At 34.5% G+C, this 11,708-nt stretch overlaps 1 protein-coding gene across 1 annotated transcript; it reads left to right on the top strand.

Annotated features, from left to right (window-relative positions):
* Positions 1–2,677: 2,677 nt before the first annotated feature.
* On the top strand, positions 2,678–6,991 carry LOC112727814 (uncharacterized). The gene is made up of 2 exons (XM_025777719.3): positions 2,678–3,115; positions 5,139–6,991. Exon 2 carries the CDS (start codon positions 5,150–5,152, stop codon positions 6,956–6,958), a length of 1,809 nt encoding a protein of 602 aa, XP_025633504.1. The 5' UTR covers positions 2,678–3,115; positions 5,139–5,149; the 3' UTR covers positions 6,959–6,991.
* Positions 6,992–11,708: the final 4,717 nt, after the last annotated feature.

Here is an 11,708-nt window from a genome sequence, read left to right as displayed (position 1 = left end):
GATTGTTTTGTTAATCCAATTGATTGATTTTCTAAGAAACACGATTTCACAGCCCTCGACGAATGTAACGGATCAAAGATAAAATTTTAATCGACTGGGATTGCCAAAAAGTTATTACAATCAATGAAAGAGCTAATTCATTATTGTTTTTGTTTTTGATTGTTAATAAACATAATATATGAATGATAAAATAATAATTTATAAAATAAAAAATAATTTTTATAATTAAATAACATATATAGGATTAATTTGTAATTAAAATTAGAAAATGACTATTTAGCAATTATTAAAAAACTCAAAAAATATATTTTATTATGAAACCATTTGATGGTCTAAACATTTTGGGACCATCTAATCATTTGCCAACTAAGTCTAATACTAATATGCTGCTGTTGTAAACATAACTAAAAGATAAAAAAAAATTTATATGAGATATTTAAATATAAAATAATTTTTAACTTTTAAAAAAATCTTAATTTAAATTTCGAGTTAAATCTCAGAGTGGTCCCTGAACTTGCACTCGAGTTTTAAAGTTGTCCCTAAACTTGCATTGGCCCCAATATTGTCCCCGAAATTAACAACGGTGACTCACGGTCGTCCCTGAAGCATTTTCCGGAGAATATTTCCAAACGCGTGATGATGTGTATGGAGGGGCGCCACATTGGATATCTGACGTGGTTGTTATTATTTTTTAACTCAATTTAGTCCCTAAATTATTTTATAACCTTAATCCCCAATTTATTATCAGAAACCACTTTGTTTCTTCTTCTCTACTCTCCTTCGTCTTCTCTGCCATTGTTGAGCTGCCATTGTTGAACGTGATTTGAGTGGGTCATGATGTGTGGAGTAATAGTTAAAGTACCTGGTGGTGTGATAATTGGTTTGGCCCTTGCTTCCTTGATTCTGGCATTGAATATTTCGCAAGCATTGTTACATATGTTGTCACATTTTGGTTGGGAGGGGAAGAAGGCCCGACTCCATGCATCTTTTCGTTATTTAGAAAGGTACTCTCATGCTTCCTTTTTAGCTCTCTGGATTTTCATCATCTCCTCAATGAATCCCTCTTGAGTAGTAGATCTTACATACTCCCATAGTAATCCTCTAAGTTCATTGTCTTTCCACTGCTTATTGAAGTTTTTCCGCAAGTGCCATACACAAAATCTGTGGTGGACATCAGAAAAGACCTCCTGCACAGCTGTGATTAGCCCCTGCACAAAACCATTGAAATTAATAACTTACAATATCGGAATTCAAAATGGTCCCCCACCTTACATAAGTGACATCAAAATAATCCCTACACATACATAAGTGACATCAAATTAATCCCTACACATGTATAAGTGACAGCAAATTCATCTCCACTTTGGGTGTAGCAAAGACATCGTTACCTTTTGTATGTCCAAAATGAAACATCACCCATTTTGAGTGTAGCTCCTTAGATCCTCATGCAGCAGCTCAAGAAACCACCTCCAATTATTCGTGTTCTCCACTGGTACAATGGCATATGCAATGACGTAAATGGCTGCCAAGATTTGTCCACCAAATCTGATTTTCAGGAATGCTCCATCAAGCCCATTAGAGGTCTACATCCCGCCCTAAACCCATTCTTGCACCCATCCAGACAAATATACATCTTGTCAAAAGTGGGCTCTTCTGTGGGGTTGGGATGAGAAATTGTTGTGATGCGCATAGTAGAACCAGGGTTGCACTTCAGGAGAGTCTCACCATAGTCTCTCACCATCCCATATTGTGCAGCAGCATCACCAGACACAATGTGCCTTGCATCTCCAAGTGCTCTTGTCAGGGAAGACTTGTTCAAGTCCAAGTTACATTTGCTTTTGAAGTATGTTAAAGTTTCAGAGCGCGCTTCAGATTTGGAAATTTCCTAATCTTCTTCACCAACTTGTTTGCTAACTACCATCTGTTAGCTAATTTATTTTTTGTCTCTCTTGAGCAGGTATGATCATCATTGAAGGCTTTAACTTGCCAGCAAACACTCTTACTATCCTTAGAGACATAGATAACCCATGGACATTCCTCACCCCTACATAAAGCCCTGCATCGTACATTATCATTTTTCTTGAATCTAACTCTTCTACCTTCCTGAATGCAATACTCCCTCATAGCCTCCTTAAAATTCATCTCCGTGTTGAATTTCATCCCTACCTCTAATCGGAGTATCCCGAATCTTGTTTCTTCTCTAAAAACAGAAAATGCGTCGTCATCCTCTGAGTTAGGGGTGTCTTCATTTCTTCGAAATGCCAAAAATTTTTCCCATCTGACTCATCATGATTCATCATGAGCATCATAACCTCCAACATTCGGGCCTTCATCATAACCTCAATTTGCTGCCTCCACCCATCATAACCCACTCAAATCATGTTCAACAATGGCAGCTCAACAATGGCAGAGAAGACGAAGGAGAGCAGAAAAGAAGAAACAGAGTGATTTCTGATAATAAATTGGAGATTAAGGTTATAAAATAATTTAGGGACTAAATTGAGTTAAAAAATGATAACAGCCATGTCAGATATCTAACATGGCGCCTCTCCATACACGTCATCACGCTGTTTGAGAATATTTCTCAAAAAATGCTTTAGGGACGACCGTACCGTTGTTAAATTCGAAAACAATATTAGAGCCAATGCAAGTTTAGGGATGACTTTAAGACTAAGTACAAGTTCACGGATGACTCTGAGATTTAACTCTTAAATTTCACTTAAACAAACCCTTAATTTGATTGAAATTCTTAAATTGCCGTTTACCATTCTGCTGACGCTAACCCTAATTCTTCTGCGTCACACACACCTCACTTCACTCAAACACGCGAAGAAAGAAAAGAAAGAAGACGGGAAACAAAGAACAGAGACTGAGGGAAGGAAGAAGAGGAACGGGAGAAGGGGAAGTGGTTGCCGACAAAGGGTCTCCACCACTGCTGGACCGCCGATTAGTCTGGGAGGAGAGAGAGAAAATCGCAGAGAGAGAGAGAGAGAGAGAGAAACAGAGAGTGACGAAGGAAGGAGAAGAATCGAAGGAGAAACAGAGGGCGGGGAGGGCGACGACCGACGACCCCATTACCGTCGTCGCTGAATCGCTGTCCATCTGCAGCCTGAAGGTAGGCTGTTTTCCTTACCTCCGTTTGACTGCTTAGGTTTATTCAGGCTTTGTTTGATTCTTTGATACTTTACCTGCAGTTTTATTTTTCTTTCTTTGATAATAATACTGTGATTTTAGATTTAGGTGGTATATTTTCTTTAAATTTATTTGGATATTTGAGACTGAGAGTTGGCTACTTAGGGTTAGTTTGATAGGTCTTTTTTTTTACACTGATTTGGCTGTAATTTTACTAGTATTTTTGACATCATTTGACACTTTTGGCTGTTTAGGCAGTTAGGTTTAGTTTGATTGTTAATTATTTGAAGTTTTTGTTTCGTAATATGTAACAATGTGAGTACCCTTATTCTGCCATTGATGAGCTCCTGGTTTTTCGATTCCTATTTTGTTTTATTTTTTATTTTTTAAAACAGGGCGGGGTTTATACTTTATACGCAACTAACACTGCTGAATCAAATTCATTTGACCTTTCAATCTTAATACTCTTTGCTCTGAACTCTTACTTTGATAAGTGTTTTTGGTTCTGTTTCTTTAACTGGGTATGTTTTCTTTGAGATCATAGTTGACCGTGTTTGCATTCTTTTGATGCTTGCCTATGACATTTTAAATTTTTGCTCTTGCAATGGCTTCATTTTATAATTATTGCTTACCTGAGGAACTCGGTCCATTATGTTTATCATATGTGCAATTCAAATGAGTGGCTTTTAAATTAAGAAAAATAAATAATTGCTAATGATATTCATTTGCTAAGAGCTGATTACAAACCTAGTTTTTTGAAGAGATTTTAGAATATCTTTTGTATGGCACTAGTTTTTCAAATGGTCAAGCAATGTTGTTCTGGTCTTGAGGGCATATAAAAGACTGCAAGTTTTACCTTAGCCAGCAATGATGTTGTGTCTTTCAGATGAGACTTCAACACCACTAGAATTTGTTAGACTAAGTGTGGAGCTAGAAAGAGAACATCAATGGTGTTAGACTAAAGTGATTGGAATTGGAGAATTTGAGTATATTTGTTATGAGAATTTTGGTAGATCATTTATGTTTTGTTGTGGTTGTTTGATGATTGATAGTTACGCAAATTTAATGAAATTGAACACTAAGTTGTGGTTGAACTGTGATTAATTAGCTCGAGTTTATGTTGTCAATACTTGATATGTATTCTTGAGTGGTTCTAAAGTTTGAGAATAGATTTTTAAATGGATTAGTTAATTTTAACTTCTAGGGTTCTAATTAAACATAAAAGATGTTTAAGAGTTAAGGTGGTGAATTAAGAAAGACTAAACATCATATAGTTGGTTTCTTATGGAAGCTGAACTTTATATTGACTAAACACTTTTGTTGTGGAAATTCTATTAAGGAAGCTAAACTTTATATATGTTGTTTCTAATTATTTTTGTTTTCATTCTTCACATTTGTAGGGGTGCAAAATTGTTGACATATGCTAGACCTTATATTGACTATATCATGCTAGAAGAGTCATGGATTTATAACCTTATGACACTAGTTTATGTTAGGAAAAACTTTATATTTAGTTGAATCTGTAAAACTGTAATTCTATTTTGTTGTAAAATCCCAATTACATGTAAGAGATGTTTTAATTATTTATATTATTATATAAATATTGACTTAGCTTGTTAAGGAAATCATTTGATATATTAATTATTTAAAAAAGTGTTGCAAAATGAATTTTCTGTTTTTGTAACAAAAAGAATAAAAATGTTACAAAAACAAGAAATATTTTGTACCAGAATATTATGACACGAAAGTTTAAATTGTTACAAAAAAGTTCTACATGTCAAAAATTGTTACCAATTTTGTAATAAATTTTAACTTTTGTATTAAAAAATTATTACAAAATATTACTTTGTTTTGCAAAATTTCGGTTTTTGTTGCAAAAACTTTTTGAAATGGGATTTACCGCAACAATTCTGTAACAATTCTGCTTTTGTTTAAAATTATTTATTAACGAAATTAACAATTATTGTAACAACTTTTTTTGATACAAATATTGCTTTTTCTTGTAGTGTGATGATGGATGGAAATCAAATCAATGAGGGATATGGTTTCCGCTGGGAGTCACAGCCAATTCTTAATTCGCAGCATGTGCGCGGTAGTTGTGAAGGGTCACTGGCGCACTCTCTTGAAGTCGAAGAATGGCACTTCTTGTTCAGCTCTCACTCCTACGCCCGTTCATAACGTCCTCCTGCAGCTCTCACTCCATGGTTATGGGCCCACACATTCCTTCCCTTTCTTCAAGTGGGCCCAGTCAACCCCAAACTATACCCACTCCTTGCACTGCTCGTGGGCCATGGTTCACATTCTTGCCAAGCACAAGCACTTCAGAGATGCACAACACTTGCTCGAGAAAATTTCCCAGAGGGATTTCCTCTCCTCGCCTTCGGTTTTGATGTCTCTCATCAGGTCCCATGAGGACAGGGAGGTAAATTCACAAGTGCTGAGCTGGCTTGTGATAATTTATGCAAGGTCGAAACCAGCCCTGCAGGATGCTGTTCAGGTTTTTGAGTATATGAGGGTTTCTGGGCTTAAGCCACACTTGCATGCCTGCACTGTGCTGTTGAATTCTTTGGTTAAAGATGGGGTTGTTAACTTGGTGTGGAAGGTTCACAAGGGAATGGTTCAAGTAGGGGTTTTCAGTAATGTTTATATCTACAATTGCTTGATTCATGCTTGTTCAAGGTCACATGACGTAGAGCGTGCAGAGAAGTTGTTGAACGAGATGGAGGAAAAGGGTGTAGTTCCTGATATCTTCACTTACAATACTTTGATTTCGTTGTATTGCAAGAAGGGTATGCACTATGAGGCTTTAACAGTACTTGATAGAATGGAAAGAGAAGGGATAGGTCTTGACATTGTTAGTTACAATTCTCTTATCCATGGTTTTTGTAAAGAAGGTAGGATGAGGGAAGCTATGAGGATGTTTAGTGAGATGAAGAACAATGTGACTCCGAATCAAGTGACTTATACTACATTGATTGATGGGTATTCTAAGGTGAATGAGCTCGAGCAAGCTTTGAAGTTGCACAAGTTGATGCAGGCTGAGGGGTTGGACCCTGGAGTTGTCACTTATAACTCGATTCTGCGCAAGCTATGTCAGGATGGCAAGATAAGGGACGCAAACAAATTGTTGACTGAGATGAGCGAAAGGAAACTCCAAGCTGATAATATCACATGTAACACGTTGATTAATGCTTACTGCAAGATAGGAGATTTGAAATCTGCTCTGAAGTTCAAGAATAAGATGTTGGAAGCTGGGCTGAAGCCTGATCCATTTACATACAAGGCACTGATACACGGGTTCTGCAGGGTAAATGAACTGGAAAGTGCGAAGGAGCATCTTTTTGGCATGCTTGATGCTGGAATTTCACCAAATTACTCTACATACTCATGGATTGTGGATGGACTTTGCAAGAAGAACAACATGGATGCAGTTCTAGCACTGCCAGATGAGTTTTTAAGAAGAGGCCTTTGCCTTGATGTTTCAGTATATAGGGCACTGATTAGAAGGTTATGCAAACTAGAAAAGATTGCATGTGCTGAGAAGTTATTGAATCATATGGAAGGAAAGGGTATATCAGCTGATAGCGTTATTTACACTAGTATCGCCTATGCTTACTGGAAAGCAGGGAATACAAATGCTGCATCAAATGTGTTAGTTGAGATGGCTAGGAAGAGGTTGATGATAACAATCAAACTCTATAGATGTATTAGGGGTGCTGATGATAATAGTGAAAGCAAAGTGTTACAGATATTCTGGGATCATGTAGTGGATTTAGGTCTGATGTCAAGAAATACAATGAATAAGATACAACAGATGGCAATATGATAATAAATTCGTCTTATTTTCAGTTGATTGCAACTGCTGTGTGATGTCTACACAAACCATCTTCATATTTTGACTTGATGACAAATTGATTATTGTATAGCATTAAGTGGCCACCTATATATCTCTTACTTGTATATTTGTTGTGGGTTATTCAGCCAGGTGTCGCTCATGGTTAACAAGATTAAAAAATTCAAAATGCCTCTTCTCCTATCTCTTTCTTCATTCTGTGTCTCACCTGCTCTTTGCCGCCTCCCTCTGCTGTAGCTCTCTGATGCTATTTGGTTAGGGTTAAAGAAGGTACTGGTGGACAGATTTCTGGGAGTGATTTGTGGGATTCACTAGAAGATGGGTTTAGCTTTGCAAGTTGGATTTCTCTCTTCCCTCTGATTCTCTGAGCTGATGATGGCGGCGGTGAAGATCAAATTAAATTTCGGAGGTTAGTAGGCATTAGATTGTTTTAGGATTTCTCATGTATCCTAGAAATTGTAGGCATTATGCTTCTAGTATTTGTGATCGGTTTCCTGTGTAATTTCCTCATGAGTTTCATGGTAGATTGATTATTAAGGTAGCGTTTGTTTTGAGGTATTGGGACGGAGACTGAGAGACTGGAACTTAGTATCATGTTTGTTGGCTTAGAGACGGGTACTAAAATTTCAGTTTCTGTCTCCCAAAATTTCAATATTTCAGTACTCCTAAAAAGTAGGAACATAGGGGACTGAAATTTTTGGAGACGAAGACTAAAACTTTAATAACATTTTATACCTAAAATATCCCTATTTCAATTAATTAATTCCAACTTTATTTTTTGTGCAAATTAAATTAGAGCTTCATTCTTATTTCAGTCTCTGTCTCCCACTTTACACCAAACACAATTCTGAGACTTATTTCAATCTCTGTCTCTGAATCTTTGTCTCTCTTCCAAATGCTACCTAAGATCTTATTTACTGTTTCATTAGTTATTTTGTTGAATTGTTTTTATTTCTTCAATTTTTTCATGGATGGGTCTAGAGCTTGGTCATTGGATGAAGTTTTTAATAATTCTTCTTCCCCTGTTGAAATTTAACTGGTTTGTTGGATTTAATTGATCCCAAATTTTCAGGTTACTAGCTATGGTTTTGTTTGTTGATTTGGGTTCACATTGAAGGTTTCCTTTTCTTCTTTTCTTTTTGATAGGGTTTCGGTTACTAGCTATGTGGCCTTTTTGACCCGTTAGATTTAAGCAATTTGTTAGATTTAATTGATCATATAGATTAATTTTGTTGTCTCATTATTGTTGAGTTTATTCGACTACTTTGCTGGTCTATTGTATTATTTCTTAATTTTCTTTTGCTTGTGTATGATTCATGTGTCCTGGAGATACCCATTTTTCCTGCTGGTAAGGTTATACCCATTTTTCCTGCTGGTATGGTTCCTCTTACCTACTGTACTTTAGGTATAAGTTGTGATCATTCATACCCAGTTTTGTTACTTTTCTTTTTCAAATGTGTGAAAATTAAGGGCTGATTTTTTTTTTCTGGTAGTTAAAGAATATGTCTTTCACACTGGTGAACTTTGGGAGGCAAAGAAGGATTATCTCAAATTAGATATATTCAGAATTTCACAGATCCTGTGTCCATTGTGTTGCAATAGCCCCTTTTGGGAAATTATTGTTTTTGTTGATGAGCATAGAGTAAATTGACATTGGGACAAATTAAGGGAAGTGAAAAAGAAATCGCAAAGATGTTTCTAAACTGTAAAATTCATCTTGAAAGAAAAACAATAAAATTCTCCACTTGTCTTTATGGATTGAAGTGGAGTCTGATTACCTTTCTTAAAACAATGTAGTGGGAATTAATGTCATTGTTTCATTAATTTCATGTTACTATTACTAAAAGGAAAAGCAAGGCAATTAGGCAACACAAATCATTCTATGTATCATTTTGGCTGTTGCAGTCTACTTGGGTTTAGGGTTTAGTGTTTGGAGAACAGATTGGATGTGCTTAAGATTGGCTTAGTATCTTACTTATTTTGTAAAGTATCGGGAAGACAATCTGAGCATTTTAAGGCAAAAGGGCAAAATGAAAATTTTACACTTTCGAAGGGCTCAATCACTAAAGCATGTGCAAAGAGAACTTTGGGAACTTGACAATGCTCATGCATGAGGAGATACATCACTTGCTAACGAATGGAGAAGAAACAAGGACTGTTGGGCTAAGTTAGAATAGTAGGAAGTCCACTAATACTTTTCAAGCTCAATGGGAGTTACAAAATTAATATATAAATTCGAATTTATTAGGTCTGAGTTTAGTTTGTTTTGTTGTCCGGGTTTGTTAGAATATTTTATTTAGTTTTGATTTGTTTAATAGTGTTTTTAGAAATTTTAAATTCAATTCAATTTGATATAATCCAATAAGATGAAATTTGATTTAATTAAGTTATCTTTTAAGAGATTTAATTTCAAATTAGATGCTTAGGAAGATTTGGTCTGGTTTTAGGTTGATGTGTTAGGAGCTTATTTAAACACTCTGTGTGATTCATTCTAGTTAATTTTTGATGAATAATAACTTTTTGTTGTTTTATGCACGTTTTTCATTGTGTAATCAAGTGAGGTGAGTTATTTGTTTTGTTTGTTGCATGAAGAAAATTGAAGGATCCAATCTAAGGTAATTTTGCATGTTAGTTATTTCAGTTTTCACCTTTTGATCTAGGTTGTCAAAGACAAATTTTTTTGAAGGTCTAGTAGAAAATTTCTTTCGGTGACTTAGGTTGCTAAGAACAAGTTTTTTAGAGATCTAGTAGAATTTTTTTTTGTCAATTCTATTTCTGCTATTAATTTTTCCATCTTTTTCGTTTTCCTGTGTCTTTTCATCCTTGGTTTTTATCATTTGGTATCAGTTACATGTAGGTAAATTCTTATTTATCTACACGTTTTAGGATTTTTGTCTAGTTTCTTAGTTTTATCTTGTATTTCTGCAATTTTATTTTAGAGTTAAAATTAAATAAAAAAAATTCGAAAATCTAAAAAAAAATAGGAGAGTTAAAAAAAAACTTGAAAGTAAAAAAAAAAAAATCAATTACACAGTTTTCGATCTTATTTTTCAAGTATCTACAATTTCACATTTGCCTTATTTACAATTTAAAAAAAAAAAGATCAATCATGAAATATTTTTCTGCTTTGTTTTAACTTTTCAAGTTATTGCTTTCTAAGCTCTTGAATTATAAGGTTATTCCCTTAAACTTTCCAAATTTACTTTGGGTTTCAATTAAAATTATTTTTTTATATAATTTTTGTCACCTTAGTATCACACGTTATTTTCTCTCTTTTGTCACATATTTTGGTTGTTTTCTTGTCTGATTGAAAGTTTTTATCATTCAGATTATTTTAGTTTGGTCTTTCTATTTTTTATTTTCTAAAGTGTACTTTTAAAGTAATTCAAAATTGGAAAAAGACAATAGTAATGAGCTCAAAAGAGAGAAAAAAAACCACAAATTGAGTGCAAACACGAGTGTCTTTATTAGAGTGATACACGTGAGAAGAGTGCTATTAGATTTTTTTTGCAGATTTATCAATGGAATCAAAACTAATCGAATATTTGACAAGTGAAGAGGAAGTGATTCGAGATCCGAAACTGACGTTTCAACTCCAAGTTATTGTTGGCGTATTTGAAAGGTTTTAACGTCTTGATGACATGGATTTGATGATCAATTCTTTAACCTCTGTGATAAATTCTAATTTTGTGATTTCTCTTGTATTGAATTTGGTGGATTTTATCAATTTTTCCTACAATTATTCAATGAAATAGTATGGTTTTATAAATTCTCTGTAATTTGTGCTTAAGAGTGAAAACATGCTTTTTAGGCCCAAAAATTGAAAAAGTTAATTCACTTTAATTCCATTCGATGCCTTGATATGTTGTTGAGTGATTTCAGATTTATAAGGCAAGGATTGGATCAAAGAAGTGAAGAAAAAACATGTAAAATGGAGAATTCATGAAAAAATTGAGTTTTGGAAATCTGCCATGCGACGTGTACGCGTGACCTGAAAATCGCAATATGATGCGTACGTGGACCCACGTGTACGCGTGACAAGCAGCAGATGACCAACTTAAAGGCAACACGCTGGGGGCGATTTTTGGGCATGCAGAAGCCCAATTCAACTCATTTTTGAAGCTATTAGAGGCTAAATTCAAGGTGGATCAAGGGGAAAGCAATTAGGGGTAGTTTAAAAACATGCTTTAGGTTATATTCTAGAGAGAGAAGCTCTCTCTAAAATTAGGGTAGATTAGTTAAGCTTTTCATATATTTAGGTTTTAATTCTTGTCTTGATTTAGTTTTCCTTGCAATTTATTGTTCTTACATCTTTGCTTTCTTAGTTTTACTTGTTATTTCCTTTATCTTGTGTCTTTTATGTTCATGACTCTTGTTAATTTCAATTTCTATTAATGCAATTTATGTTTGATGTTTCCTATTGTTTAATTGACTTGTTATTGTTATTTTCTTGCATTGGGTAGTTGTAGAAGTTATTATTTCTTGCAATTTTATCATACTTTTCTTTTATGCCTTTCAATTGTTTGATAAAATGCTTGGTTGAATTTTAGAGTAGATTTTTATACTCTTGACTTGTGATTGAGTAATTGGAGACTCTTGAGTTGTCAAATTCTAATGTGGATTGGTAATTGAAGATTGGTAGTTAGCTTGAATTCCACTAAATCTAGTCTTTTATTAGGATTTGACTAGGACTTATGGACTAAAGTTAATATTTCTCACTTGA

Source organism: Arachis hypogaea, chromosome 12, assembly GCF_003086295.3.
Source record: "Arachis hypogaea cultivar Tifrunner chromosome 12, arahy.Tifrunner.gnm2.J5K5, whole genome shotgun sequence".
In the NCBI taxonomy this organism is placed as follows: Eukaryota; Viridiplantae; Streptophyta; class Magnoliopsida; order Fabales; family Fabaceae; genus Arachis; species Arachis hypogaea.
Note: the sequence above shows the minus strand (reverse complement) of the source record. Positions and strands in the feature narration are given on the sequence as shown.

Excerpts from the sequence above, each read along its gene's own strand:
- LOC112727814 (XM_025777719.3), top strand. The coding sequence starts at position 5,150 with ATGGAAATCAAATCAATGAGGGATATGGTTTCCGCTGGGAGTCACAGC.